Source organism: Bos javanicus, chromosome 3, assembly GCF_032452875.1.
Source record: "Bos javanicus breed banteng chromosome 3, ARS-OSU_banteng_1.0, whole genome shotgun sequence".
NCBI lineage: Eukaryota > Metazoa > Chordata > Mammalia > Artiodactyla > Bovidae > Bos > Bos javanicus.
Genome location: NC_083870.1, coordinates 19,434,176 through 19,452,620, shown reverse-complemented (window position 1 = coordinate 19,452,620; position 18,445 = coordinate 19,434,176). Strand labels below are relative to the sequence as shown.

At 40.4% G+C, this 18,445-nt stretch overlaps 1 protein-coding gene across 6 annotated transcripts in view; it reads right to left on the bottom strand.

Annotated features, from left to right (window-relative positions):
- Positions 1-17,755, bottom strand: part of POGZ (pogo transposable element derived with ZNF domain) — a 47,056-nt gene extending 29,301 nt beyond the window's left edge. For 2 of the 6 annotated variants that reach the window (XM_061406783.1, XM_061406810.1), the window contains exons 1-3: positions 17,671-17,755; positions 1,526-1,650; positions 392-550 (exon numbers count right to left, since the gene is read on the bottom strand). In XM_061406783.1, coding sequence (XP_061262767.1) covers positions 392-550; positions 1,526-1,649 — 283 coding nt within the window. In that variant the 5' untranslated portion in view covers position 1,650; positions 17,671-17,755. Of the gene's footprint in view, positions 1-391; positions 551-1,525; positions 1,651-16,167; positions 17,123-17,670 lie in introns of those variants that run through there. The other 4 variants (XM_061406802.1, XM_061406828.1, XM_061406792.1 and 1 more) reach the window with 3 other exon arrangements.
- Between the last annotated feature and the right edge of the window lie 690 nt (positions 17,756-18,445).

Here is an 18,445-nt window from a genome sequence, read left to right as displayed (position 1 = left end):
ATGAAGCTGTCAAAGAAAATATGGAACAAAACTACCCTGGGAGAATTCTTATCAGACTAGTGGGGCTCTTCTAATTAAAAACAAACAAACAATCCCGTCCCCTTCATATCTCCTTAACAGTTAGGAATTTGGAGGTTACATTTTCTTTCCTAGAAATTATCAGTAAGAAGAAATCAGCTGCCCTCTGACTTGAAACACCAGCATCGACTCAGCACTAACTCAGAAGGAACACCACCACTTACTTCCATATCAGAGAATCAGGACTAAACTCACTCCAACATCAGCAGAACCACATCAGTACCTAAAACTGAAGAGGTACGGCTAATCTTAAGACCTCTTGTAGTCTCTCAACCCTCTAGCCCAGGAAGAATTTCCCAGTAATCCCACTTACCATTGTTGTTGGCAATGAGTGTGACAAGAGTCTTCTTTGTACTGTCGCTGTTCTGTGCCCCGCTGCTACTAACGGTGGTGGATGTAGAGAGATGCCCAGCGACAGAAGCATGGGCAGCGATGGGCACTGGAGCCGAGACAGGCTGCTGGCTCACAGAAACTGCGGGGAAGGGGAGGCACAGTCACTTGGAGACAGGGACAGATGACACTGAAGGACACTCTTCTAATCTTTCATCTTATTGCAGGTCTCTATAACCATAAAGTTTCCTGCTTTATTCGTAAATCTGACTGGTTATCTGATTTCTCCTCCTGTGTGTCCCTCACACCACAAATTAGACACAATGCCTTCTTTTTTGTCTCCGATTTCCTGGTGAATTAAGTTAAATTACAAGCTCACCGAACCAGATTTCACTATTTTGCTTATAGAGCACAAGCAAACCTCTAGAACTCAAAAGACTTATTATCACCACTACTGGTATTCATAACCATGCAAGAGTAAGCTGTCCACAAGACCACGAACTGTCCTGTTTCAAACCAATGCCATCTTCAGTTCTCAAGGCAAGAAAGATTAAAAAAAAAAATTTAAAAAAAAGAGCAACAGATACAATTCAGGGGAAAAAGAACTACCACCCACTTTATGAATTTAGGGCAATCTAGAATTTGACCCTGCAACCGCACCTTTTTGAAAGAGAAACTACAAGCCTAAGTTTGTAAACTGTCCCTGAAGGCAGACACGAAGCAAATTCTGCTCAGCTCACAAAGGAAACCAAGTTCAAATAAAACAAACAAAAAAGCCCTCAAGACTACGGGAACCTGTTTTTCACTGGGTATATAAACGAACACTAACACACACCGCTTGTTCACACATCATTTGGTAAGAGAACTGCTTATGTGTTTGATAAATATTGGTGAACTCAACTCTCAATGTTTTTAATTTATTAAATATAGTGTTTCTAGCTTTGTGTATAAGGAAAACCAAAGCACTTACAGACCAGAGAATAGGAAAAGGTAGTACCAGTGCCACAGAAAAGCAACCCTGAATTCTTAAAAGTCTTGCACCCCATACTTTCTTAACAAAAATGCCATTCAATCCAGTCAATATAACAACAATCTAAGATCAAAGAGTTTTTGTTACCTGTAGTAGTTTTATCCACTGAATTATAGTCCTCAACTACAGAATCCTCAATGACATCACTGATTTTCTGCCATGGCTCCAACTCCTCCTCCTCACATTCCATAAACAGGTCGGTGTCCGCCATGCTACAAGAAAAAAAGATTAAATTAAGATACTGACCTCACAATGGGAGAAATAGTTTTATACAAAATATAGAATCAGACTCTGAAGCTATTGGTAACCTACACCATTGTGCTTCCTCTACCATTTCCCCTAACCTCCAGTTCCAAGGTTCCAGAATTATAACTCTTATTCCTAAAAAAAATTAGTGTGGAAGACTCCACAGCAAATTATTTAATAATTACAGGTGAAAAAATTTAAGCTATAATACTCAGGGCTGGGATTAGGGTAAGGTGAACTTTGTAAGTGGAGAGTCAGACTTTTTTTATTTACAATTACTACTTGGCTCATTATGAATTTTTTTGCACGAATATTGAGTTTTTAAAAATGATACATTTGCCATTTGAGGAAAGCATCCTAGGAACTTGTTTGGAAAACCAAGAACTTTTGAAGAAAGCACTAACCATTCTGTGTCTAGACTGCTGTTCTACTAATCCTGGACTTGAGGTACAACATTTCCAGCCTCCAGCCAACTCTGCTTGCTTCAGACTGGCCCCCACAATCCTAACTGGCAAGAGCCAGTTCCTTAGCATCATCCTGTTGCTACTGCTCTGAATTCAGTGCTGTTTGCGTACTGACAGACTCCTTGGCTTGTCACATGTCTGAAGTCAAGGGGAGGTTCTGTCAGCAACCAAGGACCTCTCTGCTCAGTCCTGAATAGAACTTCCTCCAAGTACGTGGCTGATCCCTGAATTTGTGCTACCAAATCCATGTGGTGGTTGTTTAATCACTAAGCTGTGTCCAATTTTGCGACCCCATGGACTGTAGCCCACCAGGCTCCTCTGTCCATGGGATTTCCAAGGCAAGAATACTGGAGTGGGTTGCCATTTCCTTCTCCAGGGGATCTTCCTGACCCAGGGATCGAATCCCAGTCTCTTGCATTTAGCAGGCAGATTCTTTACCACTGAGCCACCAGGGGCGTCTGTATCTATCTAATATCTATAAATATATTTAAAGGTATTTATAAAATATAAATATATCAAATCTATAAAGGTATATAATTATACCATTCCCTAGATTTTTCTCTAATTGTTTAATATATTGTACAATTTTAAACACACTGCATCCTTAAAGTTGTCTGCCCATTTACCTTTATTTCAAAAGTCTGAACAAAGGCCCAGGATATACTTAAGTTCTGTGGTGAAATTTAAATGTAAATAAAATAAAAATAATAGCATAAAAATGATATATAAAATACTATTTATCTTGATTACTGAGCCTTTTTGTACTCAAGAGCCATACTCTAATTTCAACCTCTGTGCACGTGTGTGTGCTCAGTACTTGACCCTTTGCGACCCCATGAATTGGGCACCACCTGGGAATTCCAACCTTGAACTCCACCAAGATTTTGGGAGTCAGCCTTTAATTTGAAAACACTGCTTGAACTACATTCTTCTTTTAAAAATAAAGCCTACTATTTGCAATGCAAATTAACAGCTATTATTATGATGATGCCCTCCAATATTAGTTGAATAAAGGTTAGTTTCTTTGCTTTGGAATGGGAGTAGCACCACTGCCCAATGTTCAAACAAAGCTTTGACTGCAAGAGCTCTCAGTGCCTCCGAATCTCAGAATTTTTTCCACCACACCCCTAAGGCAAAACAAACAAAACAACCAATTTAACCATTGTGTTATAGGGCCATACAATTTGATAGTTTGCAAGATGCCCAACAGATGGCGTTGTCTACTTGAAAATTTAAAATATTCCATAGCTAGTCAAGGGCCCATTTTAACAGGTAAAGAGCTTTACCTGATTCTAAGTGGTCTCTAATATTCTAATTATTTCTGTTTTCTCAAATCAAAACCATAAAGGAGAGATGCTATGAGTAAGGTAAGAAAAAGCTCTAAGGTATCAACTTTAACTTCCTTGTCATTTAGTTGCTAAGTCGCGTCTTGACTCTTTTGAGATTCCATGGACTGCAGCCCACCAGGCTCCTCTATCTGTGGGATTTCCCAGACAAGAATGCTGGAAGGGGTTGCCATTTCCTTCTCCAGTAAATTTTCTTAGTTTTTCATTTAATTTACATATACAAAAGACAATGCTAGCCAGAAACTGAATTAAAAAGAAGCCAAATCCGTATCAAAGGAGTTCTTTGAGTTAAGACTACACAACACACTTTTGTATTTTCCAGTCTAGTTCCACTGAAAGAGATAATATTCTAAACAACTTTTTTCTAACTACTTAGTTTTACACTACTGTTCTTTGCTGTATAACTTAAGAGTCCAAAGCCAAGAGATAATTCATGCATACTATAAAGCATCCATCAGAATGAATATAAACTGTAGATAAATGTTTTTTAAGGACTTTCTTTCAGCTCTGACCAGCTGCAAGCAAAATCTTCATACTTATGCTGAGGAATCGGTAGAAAACTTTCTATGGGAATAAGTAGAACTATCTGAATGCAAATTGTGGCTTTTCAGTGTCATGAATATGGACATTTTAATACCATATTCAAAGGCTAGTCTTTTACCTCAACTACTTATAGCATCTTAAGAGACTGAGTTCAGGTTTTGTCAAACAATGAAGATTAATAAAAACAACGAAAGTTTCCTCCACCTCACAGTCCAATTATGTTATTTCCACCATGAAGAAGGTATTCTAAGAAACAAAGAGTGGAAAAGGCAGCTGTGGAAAGATGGGAAGAGGACATTTATATCCTAATTACTTTTTACCAAGTGAGAAAAAATAACTCCCCAGGGTATATGCTCTGCCAAGACAACCAATGTAAATTAAAGGGTTCAAGATAAAAAGTTCAACTCAGAATATATTTTTCAAGATTTTTACAATGTGAAAGCTGGAGTTAACCAACAAGGTGTATCAACTCAGAAAAATAATAAATCTGCTGACTGAACATATTTTATGACTTACACCCAAAACATCTCAGAAAGACACTGAAATCAAGTTTTTCAAACAGTTCTCAATTCTGATCTAGACTCTGTATCTGAGAATGGGATCATTCCTTTCATTTCACCATCTATAGCTCAGGGTCAAAAAATTAACTCTGCTGAAAAGATGGGCCATGCCAAAATAGATATCAACCTGAATTAAATTCCTTGTAAATTTTAAAAATGAAAAATGCAAATTTAGTACCCTTCTGTAGTTTTCCAGCTATCAAAAAGGAATTTTCATTAATACAATGAAGTGCTATATTTAATATCTCCACCAAGATGCTCAAGAAACACGATGATTCTCTGATCCATGAGAACACAGTCAAGTGATCTGTGGTATACAAAGTTACCTTTCAACTATTTTTGAACAAAGAAGACAAGAATTACTACATATGTAGTATTAAAATGTATAAATCTTTCCAAACGATCAGTCTACTTGTGTTTAACTTCTCTCCACACTAAACCTTCAACTTAATTTCTCACAAGGAAAAAAAAAAATTTATAAATTTTCCCTATTATTTTGCTATAAAGGATAAATGTACTCATAGGCTTGGCATTATTTCACACTAAAAAACAGAGTTATGTTCAAGTTGAAACATTTTCATTTCTCCTGAAAAAGTGCCAGGTAAAAATGTGAATTTAGGAAATTAAAGGCCAGCATGTAGGGAACACCATGCTCCATCAAAAGGAAAACCTGGACAGGCAGTAAATTTGAGGATCACACTGTAGCCAAGTAAAGGGGCAAACCCCCATCATATTTCAACTATGAATCTCTGAATCACTACTCTAGGGATTCCTTTTCTGCTGTTCTTCAAATAAGATATAAACTTTAATTACATACAAGAGTAGGGAACTCACTGGCAGTCCACTGGGTGAGGACTCTGCTTCGACTATAGGAGGCCCAGGCTGGATCCTTGATTGGGGCAAACACACACACACACACACACACACACATATACACAAGTAGACATATATCCATAACCCAGGTTTAAACATTATCAACCAGGCTTTCCTGGTGGTCCAGTGGTTAAGAATCCACCTTGCTATGCTGGGACACTGGTTCAATTCCTGGTCCAGGAAGATCCTGCATGCCCCGAAGCAACTAAGCCCATGAGCCATAACTAGCTGCTCCCACACTCCACAACAAAACAAGCTACCACAAGGAGAAGTCTGCACACTGCAACTAGGGAGTAGCCCCTGCTCGCTGCAACTACAGAAAACCTGTGCACAGCAAAGAATACCCAGCACAGCCCCAAAATAATTTTTTAAAGTATCAACCAACCTTATTTCATGCATGCCCTCTTTCCTTCATATTATTTTGAAACTAATTCCTAATATCTCATTCCTAAATATTTTGTGTGTTGTATGCTCTCAGTCATGTCTAACTCTTTTTGACTGTAGCCGTGCTCTGTCCATGGAATTTTCCAGGCAAGAATACTGGAATGGGTTGCCATTTCCTACTCAAGGGAATCTTCTTGACCCAAGGATTGAGCCTGTGTCTCCAGCACTGGCACATGGATTCTCTACCACTGCGCCACCTGAAATATATTATGTATCTCTAAAAGGTAAGGACTTGAAAGGTCATGTATTAAAAAAAAAAAAAAATCACAGAGAATTCCTTGGCAGTCCAGTGATTAGGATCTGGCGCTTTCACTACCAGGGCAGGACTTGATCCTTGGCTGGGGAACTAAGATCCCGCAAGCCCCTCAGCTAAGTTAAAAATTAATCAAATAAACAAGTCATAGTACCATTAACATGCCTGAAAGATTTATAGTCTCAATATCAAATGTACAGGCAACACTGAAATCTCAAATCCTCTCAAATACTGTAGTTTTTTTTTAAAGATTTATTTATTTTTGGCCACACCGGGCCTTCACTCCTGCACGTGGGCTTCTCTAGCTGAGCTGAGCAGGGGCTACTCTTGGCTGCAGTGTGTGCTTCTCACTGCGATGGCTTCTCTCGTCCACGAGCACGGCCCCACGGTGCGTGGGCTCAGCAGTTGCGTTACATGGGTTTAGTTGCTCTTTGGTATGTGGGATCATCCTGGATCAGGGATCGAACACCCCTGAACTGCCAGGCAGATTCTTGACCACTGGGGAAGCCTCTCAAATACTGTTATTGGAGTATGATCTACAATATTGTATTAGTTTCCAGTGTACAGCAAAAGGATTCAGTTACACACGTTCTTATATCCATTCTTTTTCAGGTTCTTTTCCCATATTGGTTATTACAGAATACTAAGTACAGTTTGCTGTGCTAAACAGCAGGTCCTTGTTGATTATCGATTTTATACACAGTAATGTGTATATGTTAACCCCAATTTATCTCCTAATTTATCCCTCCCTCCACCTTTCCCCTTTGGTAACCATACATTTGCTTTTTTCTCTTTATTTGGTTGCTCTGCACCTTCATTGCTGCGTGCTCACTTTGCTAGCTGTGGAGAGGAGGGGCTACTCTCTGGTTTAGGTGCGCAGGCTTCTCATTGTGGCGGCTTCTCTTGTTGCGGAAGACAGGCTCATGGAACCCAATGGCTCAGTAATTGTGGGGCACAGGCTTAGTTTTTCTGTGACACGTGGAATCTTCTCAAACCAGGGATCAAACCGGTGTCCTCTGCATTGGCAGGTGGATTCTTACCCACTGTACCACCAAAGAAATTCAAAAATTTGTTTTTGAAGTCTGTGAGCCTGTTTCTGTTTTGTAAAATAAGTTCATTTGTATCCTTTTTTAAGATTCCAGGTATAAGCGATATTCTGTATCTTTCTCTGTCTGACTTCACTCAGTATTATAATCTTCAGGTCTATGCATGTTGCAGCAAATGGCATTATTTCATTCCTTTTCATGGTTGAGTAGTATTCCATTGTATACATGTGTCACATCTTATTTACTTCTCTGTTGATAAGACATTTAGGTTGCTTCCATGTCTTCATTAAACATCATATTTCTTAAAGTTTGCTTTGATTTGGAGTCAAATAAGGTCTACATATTATGATTATTTGATAGATTTCTTAGGTCTCTTAATTTCTAGATCTTGATAAGCTGGATCTACAGGCATGATTAGATACAGGTTTAACATTCCCCTCTCCCCAACAAGACTACTCTTAAGGGCAGGATTTTGTTCCATCAGGAACCCTCCCATCCAGGCTCAATGCCTAGATATAGTCAGTCTAAATCTATAATTTCCTTTTCATTTGTTAACTGAAACACTCTGATTTAAAAAAACAAAAACATATCTACCATCTGGTCACCCAGTGGTGCAGTTCAAATAGAAGTCTTGATTCTTTCCACCTTGCTTCTCTTTATTTACCAGTTTTCAAAATAATAATCTGTTTCACTAGCATTTCTTCAAAGTGACCAATAAGCTTGTTCTTAAACTATCGTTATATCACAGTATAATCATTTGATATGCTTTGATCCACAGCAGTTAACCTTATTGATATTCAAATTGTCCCATTTTGCTCACTGGAACTTCTCGGTCGGCTCCTGAGTTCTTGTGACACCGTGCTTAGTAGTGTTTGGTAAAATTCTGGCTCTGGGATAAATAAAAAGTTCCAGGCTCATCTCCTGCATTCCTGCCCCATATCAAGAATCATCCATTTCCCAAGGAACCCTGATTCCTTCTGTTACAGAATGATACTCCACGATCACAGTCTAGATGCTAGGGCTTTCTCTGCTCATTGTAAACATGAAATTATTTCCACATTAATCCCCAACTCTTAGTCAGCTACCTTCTATTTGCTTCTGTGTCATTTGGGGGAAAAAAAAAAATTTTCATATCTACAAATAATCCTTGTCTTAGAACCTTAAAATTCTATCTTCTCCTGAGATTCCTGAGATGTTTCAATCTTTTAAACTTATATTTATTAATTCTCAGTACTTTCACTCTTTTCCAAACCTTTCCCTTCCCCTTCACAAGATGCCGACATCATTTTCCTTACTGGTAGAATTCACATCTAGTTAAAAAAATTTTTTTAAGAAGAATCAAAGAGGACACAACATACAGATTTTAATCAAGTCCTTTAGCAAGTAACTTTTTGAGTCTGCCCTTCATTACCTTAACACAATCATCTAGGTTTTGTGGAATTTTTAAGCAGTTTATTTTTTATCACTGAGTAGTGCTTCATTTATGGAGAAGTCATCATTTGTTTATCCATCCACATGTTGGCAGATAGTTGTTTTCAATTTTTCAGGTTATTATGAATAAATCTGCTATGAACATTTGGGCACAAGTCTCTGTATGTGCATACATTTTCATTCTTTTGGATAAGTAACCTGAGAGGAATTTCTGGGTCATATGGTAGGTGTATGTCTGGCCACTTTTCCAAACACTGGGATAAGTAGCTTCTGACTTTCCCACTTTACAAGTCCTGCAGAGACGGCCTTGTTATTTATTTAATTTATAGTCATGCTACAGGGCATATGGGATCTTTGCTCCGGGTCTAGAGATTGAACCCTGAATTAGGAGCACAGATTCCTCACTGATGGACCACCAGGGAAGTCTCTGCAACTTACTTTATAATGTGAAGTTGCTTAGCTCCTTTGACCCTTGAAGTTTCGGGCTCTTAGCTGATACGCTGGAACAATAGGAACATTCATATTTAACTAACATAAGATAATTCAATTTAACATTCTTCCCTTAACTACCAGAAATATCTGAGTGGGCAGGAACCATGTCTTTCTTGTTAAACTGAAAAAAACTGATTTACGATGTGTCAGTTTCAGGTGTACAGCAAAGTGATTCAGTTATACCTACAGATGTTCTTTTTCAGATTCTTTTCCCTTACAGGTACTGAAATAATGAATATAGCTCTCAGTAACTATTTAAAAGACTGTCTTTTCGTGAATGCCAAGATATAAACAGATCACTCCAGAGAATTTTAAACAAAACTTTTAAGTACTCCTAACACAAACTTTATCCACAACACATAGCTAATAAGGTTCTTTTTCAAGCAAATTGGGAGGTGGGAGGGGGATGAAATAAAGTAAAGACCTATACTTGACTTACAAATGAAGAGCTGCTTTCTACTTTCAATAAAATTTCCAATAGAGCTAAAAAAATGTCATCATATTCCAGTGTTCTTCAACATATAGTAAAAACAATCCAAACTGTGCAGCATATCTACAGAAGGTAACTATGTTCAACAGCTGCACATAGATTATATAAAAAGAAATCTAGATCATTAAGGAATCTACATATGCCAGTGGCTTTTATCCAACTCAGTAACATTCAAACAGGGATAATCTGCCCCCAGAAGACATTTGGCAATGTCTGGAGACACTTCTGGTACTCACACTAGGGGCGGGGCTGGGGAAGGGTGCTGCTGGCATCTATCTGGAGACAAGTGGCCAGGGGTGCTACTGCACATCCTACAATGCACGAGATAGCCAGGGACTTACCAGGCCCAAAATGTTAACACTGCCAAGACTGAGAAGCCCTGAGCAAACTGAATCCGTGTTCTGAAGCAGAAATTTAAAAAAAATCATCTCACATTCTATGCATAAAGAACGCTCATTTTTCTTTTAAACTGAAGTACAGTTGTATTCAGTTCAGTCGCTTGGTCGTGTCCAACTCTTTGACATTCTGTGGACTTCAGCACGCCAGGCTTCCCTGTCCATCACCAACTCCCAGAGCTTACTTGAACTCATGTCCACTGAGTCAGTGATGCCATCCACCCATTTCATCCTCTGTTGTCCCCTTCTCCTCCCACCTTCAATCTTTCCCAGCAATTCTTCTTCAAAGAATCTCAGCAGATTCTTTACCAGCTGAGCCACAGCCCATAGTTGATTTACTTTATGTTAATTTTCTCATTTCTTTTTAAAATAACTTATCCTCTCTGCAACAGAAAAGATGAGCACAAGATTCCCATGAATTGTTCAAATGGTTACACCTTACACAATAAAAACATTTTTATAAAGCTCATATAGATCTAGTTTTGTTTCACCCTACAATGATCTGCCCATCAAAGAGCTTGTTCCCGCCTAAGTATATAATTTCTCCTTAGAAAACTTTAGCACAGCACTATGATGTTAGTTCTCTAAATTTATGGTTACTATCAGTAATCCCCATTATCAGAATTAACTGTGGTAAATAATCCTTGTGAAAATAATTTCCCAAAGTCCCCAAATCTCCATTTTGAAAATTTCTGGTTTTGACCTCTTTACTATTTATTCTATTCCTCTATGGGTTGCTTTTGCTAAATATATCAATTCTTCTTGCCTCTTCAACTTTCAGATCATTTTCTCAGAGGGTGGCAAACCAAAATGACATGATGCAAACTTATTACTATGGTCTTTCTCAAAGTCTTATTGTGCTTGAACTTCAATTACAGAAGTAGCTCTATATCTCAAAGCCAAAGGTTATGACAATAATAAGTTTAAATAGAAAAATGTGAGCTGATAATCCAAACTTTACCTGTCATCAGCTGTTCTTTTGTTAGAACAAAAAAAAAAAACAAAACAAAAGCTATTGACAATAATATGTAACCTGAATCAAATCTAGCACTTAAATTGAACTTCAATTTTTAGGAAGTATAGCAATAGAATAAGTAGTACCACAGGGAAATAATGAGATAAATCCAGAAAGTGGGACATTTTAAAACAAAATAATCAGACAAATGCAGAATACAGAATACTTTATAAAACTGCCAACACACTAAAACTGTCAAGCACACACACAATTACACACATGCACACACACAGAGACTAAACCAGACTGAAAGAAACTAAAGAGATATAACAAAATGCAACACGTGAAACTTCACCGAATTCTGGTTCATAAAAAAGGTATAAATAACATATTGGGGACAACTGGAACATTTAAAAATAGACTACATATAAGATTATATTTGAGAATTTTACTTTTCTTAGAAAGGATAACAGTATTAGTTATGGAGGAGAATGTATTTATTCTTAGCAAATGCATGAAATGTTCAATGTTAGTATCATGACTTTCAGGTGGTTCAGCAAATATATATTTTGGTGTTTTCTTACAGACATCAAATATGCCAGCGTGTTAAAAATCATTGAGTCTAGGTGGTGGATTCATTGTAGATTCTCCTTGTATTCTTTCACCTTTTTTTACATGCATGACGTTTTCTTGAATAAGGTCTGAGAATCTAATGCAAAATATGGTGGCACAGTTGGTAACACTGTATAACTGAGATCCACTAAGAGAATAGAACTTAAATGTTCACACATACACAACCTAAATATGTGAGATGATGGGTGTGTTAACTGAATGGGGGAATAGTTTCACAATATTTATGTATGAAATTACCATGATGTACACTTTAATATCCTACAATTTTATGTCAGTTACACCTCAATAAAGCTGCAATTTAAAAAAAAAGAAAAAGAAAAAAACAGGGGGAAAACTACCTAATCATCTTTTGGTTGTGACATTGTATACCTCTATATTCTGCCATTTCCTTTTTGCTATTAATTAAATTAAACTGGTAGCCTTGTGGGTTGAATTTTCTGTTAACTTGTTTTCATTTCTAGGAGTAATTTTCACATAGATTATATATACATATTTCTTAATATACTGCACAATAATTAAATAATACTAGAAAAAATAAAACCAAGTTGGGGTACACAGATTACCAAGGAGGTACTGCAAGATGAGAGAACATTGCCATCTTCCATTCATCAAGACATCTTGATCACGTGACATCTTGGTAACTATGTGGTTTCTCTGTTCTGTGGTAGTTATCTCACTGGTAACATGACTTCCCTGTACTCAGTACATTTTACTCAACACTACAACTTACACAGGACTACTAGTGATTTTAAGTCTTTGACATTCATCTTTCCACCATAATACGGGTGTACCAGATACATACCTTTCGAGGGAGGACTGCACTGTTACCTTAAATGCTGGCAGATATGGTCCTATAAAATCAGCTAATGAGTAAAAACCTATATAACTGAAAAGCAAGATACAGAGAGACTATGCAATCTTATTTACAAGCAGCAAAAAGAATCCCTCAGTCACAACTGTCAGTGTACTTCTGAGGTATTTAATGGGCAGAAAGATTTACCTATCTTCATCTCATGTAAGATTAAGAAAACATCTGTTTTCTACCAAAACTCTCCAGACAGATTTGGCTTTTGAAGCTCTGGATTCCTATGTCTGATTCTTTTATAGCACTAAAATAAGTTCCAGGAATGAAAAATTCAGTACCTAACATTTTCAATTCACTGACAGTGCATACCCACCCATAAATCAAGATAAAAAGAATATGTGGAACAGAAAAAAATGTTTTAAAAACAAAAAATTTAGACTACTACTCTCTCTTGCTCCTGGGTGAGAAATAAACATAATCCTCAAAACAATTTGCATTTGTATTCAAGTTGAAGGCAAAAGGAGAAGGGGGGGGCAGCACAGGATGAGGTGGTTAGATAGCATCATTGACTTAATGGACATGAATTTGAGCTAACTCTACAAAACAGTGAAGAACAGGGGAATCTGGCGTGCTGCAGTCTGCTGCTGCTGCTAAGTCGCTTCAGTCATGTCCGACTCTGTGCGACCCCATGGATGGCAGCCCACCAGGCTCCCCAGTCCCTGGGATTCTCCAGGCAAGAACACTGGAGTGGGCTGCCACTTCCTTCTCCAATGCATGAAAGTGAAAGTGAAGTCACTCAGTCATGTCTGACTCCTAGTGAACCCATGGACTGCAGCCCACCAGGCTCCTCCGTCCATGGGATCTTCCAGGCAAGAGTACTGGAGTGGGATGCCATCACTATGGGGTTGCAAAGAATATGGACACAACTTAGTGGCTGAAAACAAAAAACGTCAAGTTACCTCAATTTTTTCCTTTAAAAGGGATTAATTCCAGAAAATCTATAGGGCTGAATACTTAGTATGGCTACAAAACAAATTATTGTTGAACTTGTAGCAAGCAGCTTTTATCTACCCAGTCCATCCCTCACAGGAACTATTGTGGAACCTCACATATAACTTTCACAATGAGTTCTTAAATACTCTTTAATAATCTAATATTCCTAAACATAAAATACTTCCCACTTATCTGGCAGCAAACTTCCTATCAAGAAGAATCCATATATATTCATTATAAGCTCTCTACTGAACAACTGAAGTGAGCAGTTAAGTTTCCTATTTTTAAAGGGTTCAATATTCAGTTTCTCTCCCAAGAAAAATTCTTCATTGACATGTCTGTTGTCTAAATTCCATTTCTACTCAATTTAACTCTGCCAAAGCTAGCAAAATGTTATTTTCTTCTCCTCTCCTCGCGAGTTACACGTAAAAATGTTTTTGTGGATATGGTTTATTATCACAAACCACACTGCCAAAGAATCTATCAAAGTCTTATCATACTGATACTATGACAAAGACACCACCAGTTCTAGGATTTGCAATTTAAATCAGAGATCTTCACTTACAACAAAAAGACATATATGGAGAAAAAAGACGAAACATCATTTGGAATATATTTTATTTTACTGTCATATAATACCAGGCATTATTATGCACTTTACATTCATTACCACAACGAATTCTCCTAACTATGTCCTAAGTAATATACTTTATGCTGCTGCTGCTAAGTTGCTTCAGTCGTGTCTGACTCTGTGTGACCCCATAGATGGCAGCCCACCAGGCTCCCCCGTCCCTGGGATTGCACTCCAGTACTCTTGCCTGGCAAACCCCATGGATGGAGGAGCCTGGTAGGCTGCAATCCGTGGGGTCGCTAGGAGTCGGACCCGACTGAGCGACTTCACTTTCACTTTTCACTTTCACGCACTGCAGAAGGAAACGGCAACCTACTCCAGTGTTCTTGCCTGGAGAATCCCAGGGACGGGGGAGCCTGGTGGGCTGCCATCTATGGGGTCGCACAGAGTCGGACACGACTAAAGCGACTTAGCAGCAGCAGCAGCAATACACTTTATAGATGAGGTCAAATGAGGTTTAGAGAGTTTAAGTAACTTGCCCAAGGTTACAGCTGGTCTGGTAAATTTACTAAGCTTTTTTGGTCTGCAACTTTCCCAATTCACTGCCTCTTCCACTATTAACTCCAACTAACATTTCTGAATTCTCCAGAAGTTTCTAAATGGGAGACAGATTTGGATGATCTCAGGAGCACAGGATAGGACAGACCCAGTTTCTGGTCTCAGAACCCCTTCACATTCTTAAAATTATTAAAGATCTTAAAGAGCTTTTATTAATGTGGAAAAGATCTTTTGATATTTACTTTAGAAATTAAAACGTAAAAAGTTTAAATATTTATCAGTACAATAAAAAAACAACAAACCCATTACATGATAACATAATTAAAATATATAACATTTTTTCAATTAAAAATGACTATTTTTCCCCAAAACAGTGAAATGATGTTGTTTTACTTTTGGAAATCTCTCACGTCTAGGTTAATAGAAGGCAGTTTGACTCTCAAAGCTGCTTCTGCCTTCAGCCTGCTCTTCTATGTTGTTTTGGTTGTGTATATAATGAAGATCTGCTGTCACAGAGACAGAAAAAGGGAAAAGCATTCTAAAAACCTTTTCAGATAGTTGTGTGTATGGAGACAGTACTAAAACTAGACAAATAACAGTCTCTTAAACAATAGTTGGATATTGGAATCTGAAACCCTACTGATGAAAGTTATGTTAAATTCCATCAGTGTATGTTGAATTTTGAAGATTACTCACGGTGACTTGAGTTATGCAAAAGTCATTTGAAAATACAGATTTACTGAGTTATGCCTGTCTGCCAAGTCTTGACACATTCCACCATAAAATTTATTTTAAAAAACCAGTCATTAACAATGACTTGCAAGGAAAGTCTTTTAAGTACCAGAAGTTGTTAAACCTGATATCAAATTTTTAAAAATTCTAATTTTCACTCTCAAATTTTTATCACTGAGAACAAATACTGTCAATTGTTTTCCCTGAAGTGACAAGCTCACTTCATTTGCTTTCAAGAAAACTCATGTGTGAAAAACTGTAGTTTGTCAGTCGTTCTTTCCAAGTAAAAATGCTGGTCCAGGAAACAAGCAACTCGTAGCTAAATCTCATAAGTGCCTTTCCTTATGACAAAGATTTACCTAAGCAGGCAGTATAAGTGGTTTATGTACATCTCCCATTTGGTCACGGATTCTTACAAGTTAAAAATACGTGTACCGAAGGGCTGAAATGTAATTTATTGCTTCATCAAAGACATTCTCAAGTAAGTATGGTAGTTGTTTCCCACAGTAGTTTTATCAAGTGTTACCTTTGGACCATCAGTGCAAATGCCAGTGAAAAAGCTAACCAGGGTCTTAGTACTATTTTGAAAACAGTTACCACCTCGTAGCTCTCCTGAGAGGGCCTGAGGGGAACCCCAGGAATTAGCAGGCCACATTTTGGGAAATGCTTTTCCAGATTTTACCACTGGTTCAAGGTGGGGTGAACACAAAATCATGTTCATCCCAAGAGACTCTATTCTGTCAGTTCCTTTAGCTTTAGATACTTCAGCATAGCTGGTACATTACAACCATAATATAGAAAGGGGAGGAAATCAAGAGCATAGATTGCCACTTAATTGTTCGAAGATGATAGTTTGAGCACCTTTATGCTAGAACCATAACTCTTAATATGGTGGTTACCTTAATCTATCTCAGCTGAAGGACTGCAGATTAAAAATGTAGAGACGATATACCCCCCTCAGCATCCCATCCAAATAAGCTTGGAGCTGAGGTATCCAGCAAACAGCACTTCTAGCGACCTGCAAGGTACTTTTTATGCATCTTGAAGTTGAGACCGACTGTGCTAAGTAGTTCAAACTCAGAATCCAAATCCCAGAGCCAAAAGCAACGGATCTCAAAATTTAACGCCGTTTGCCAAGAAGCAGCCCTCCGCCCCCGCCGTTTCCCTTCATCTAGATGGAAAAATTCCTTTGAAAGTCAAACTGCACGTCTGTGGGGTTTTGCGCGGAGGTGGGAGGTGTCTAAAGGAGTGCAGAGGGCTGGGCCACAGTCTGCAATAGAATGACGGCTATTCCGAGACAGGACACCTGTATCTCAGTTTCCATCTCGAAAAAGAAATTTGGACTAAATGTCTAACAAGACTCCTTCCAGCTCTACCTTTTTCTGAGCTGAAAATGTCCTAGACAAGCAAAGAAACGCTCAGTATTATTAAGAGTTTGAAGGAATCCCGCGTCTGACGGGAGAGAAAGCAGGACAACTTGCGAAAGCAGAAAAAGCAGGTGGATCAACAATATCCCTCCTTTTCAGAAGGTGCTAAGAATCTAGAGAAAATAGTCCCTGGGATAAACATGGCGCCCACCGCGGCAGGATATAACCATACGAAAATAAGCTTTTTCCGCCCCATCCCATTTTATAAATCACGGCGCCATCCCGAAGAAATTTTAGAGCCAGGGGAGGAGACTTTGTAAACTAACTGCAGCGCACTAAGGCTTCGGATGTACTATAGGCGGGATTACATAACACAAGGGAGCGGCTAAGCAATCACTCATTTTCCTCCCCGCGCTCAAAAAGAGCGCCCCACTAGTTCCCCGGCGGGGGTGGCGGGGGAGGGCCGAGCACCACCCCCACGCCCGGGGGACGTCGGCCCGCCGGCCTCCCCGGCGCGGCCTCGCCCCCTCGCCCGCCCCTCCCGCCGCGCCTCGCCGTCTCGCCACCGCCCGCGCCTCCGCCCCTTCCCCAGCGGGCCGCCGCCCGCGCCCGCGCCCGCGCCCGCCCACTCCTCCGAGACGCCTCGCGCCGGGTGTGCGTGTGGACGTCGGGTGTGTGCGGGACCGTGGGGCGCGAGTGCGCGCGCGCGCCGCGGCGGGCGCCGGGGGGCGGGGGCGGCCGGCAGGCAGACAGGGGCCTCCCCGGCCCGGCCCGCCGCGCGACTCCCGCGGCTCCCGGGGCGCACGCACTCACACACGCGCCCGCGCGCCGCACCCCACGCCGGCTGCCACCGCGGACCGCGCCGCCACTCGAGGGGGGCGGGGGCGCGCGCCACCGGGCCCCCGCCCCCACTTCTCGCGTTCCCGCCCCATCCCCCTCTCATTGTCTCGCCTCGGAACGTCTCGCCGAGCAAAAAGATAACGGAACCCCCGGGAGAAGGGGGTGGGGAGAGGGAAGGCTCGCTCGCTCACTCACCTCCCGTGGTCGTCGCCGCCGGTAGTCTGACCCGAGGAAGGCGCCGTCGCCTTAAAGGGACCTTGCACCCGGCGCCGGGAGAAGGGGGTGGGAGCAGGGGAGGGGACGGGGGCTTGGGGGGGAGACGGAGAAGAGGCAACCGTTGAAATCTCGTCTCCGCGAGGGTGAAAGGAAACCTCCCTCGGGTTCGAGTGATTTGGGGTGGATTTTTTTCCCGAGGGGGGCGGGGGGGGCCCCGAGGGAGGGGGGCGGGGGGGCCAAGGAATGCGGCTCCGTGTACGGGAGCTGGCGCGGGGGAGAGAGACGCCGACTCCCCCCACCGACCCTCTCGCTCCGCGGAGGGATACGGCTCGTCACTTCCGCCCTCCCCCTTTTGTGGTTTTTCAATTGGTTGGAGTGCGTGGCACGTCATGGACTCATCCTAACTCTTGCCCGGGCTTCTTTTCTAGTCAAGTTTGTCTGGGCCTGCAAATAAATAAATAATTTAAAAAATGAAATGAAAAATAATTAGCTTTAAAAGCAATCTCTAAATTTTGGTGAGAACGATGGGGTTTCCAAAGGAAATACTTCCCTGGACTTCCTGGGAAAATTTTGAGAGTCTCCACACTTTGCACCCAAGGCTTATACCTAATCAAGAGGATAACCTCATTCTATAGGCCAGATGGTGAGGCCCAATGGCACCAACGACTGTCATTGGAACAAAGGCATCAAAATGGCACTCACTGTACCTCAAGAGACATTTCAGTCAAGTAGCATTAAGTGAAAAGCTTTTAAA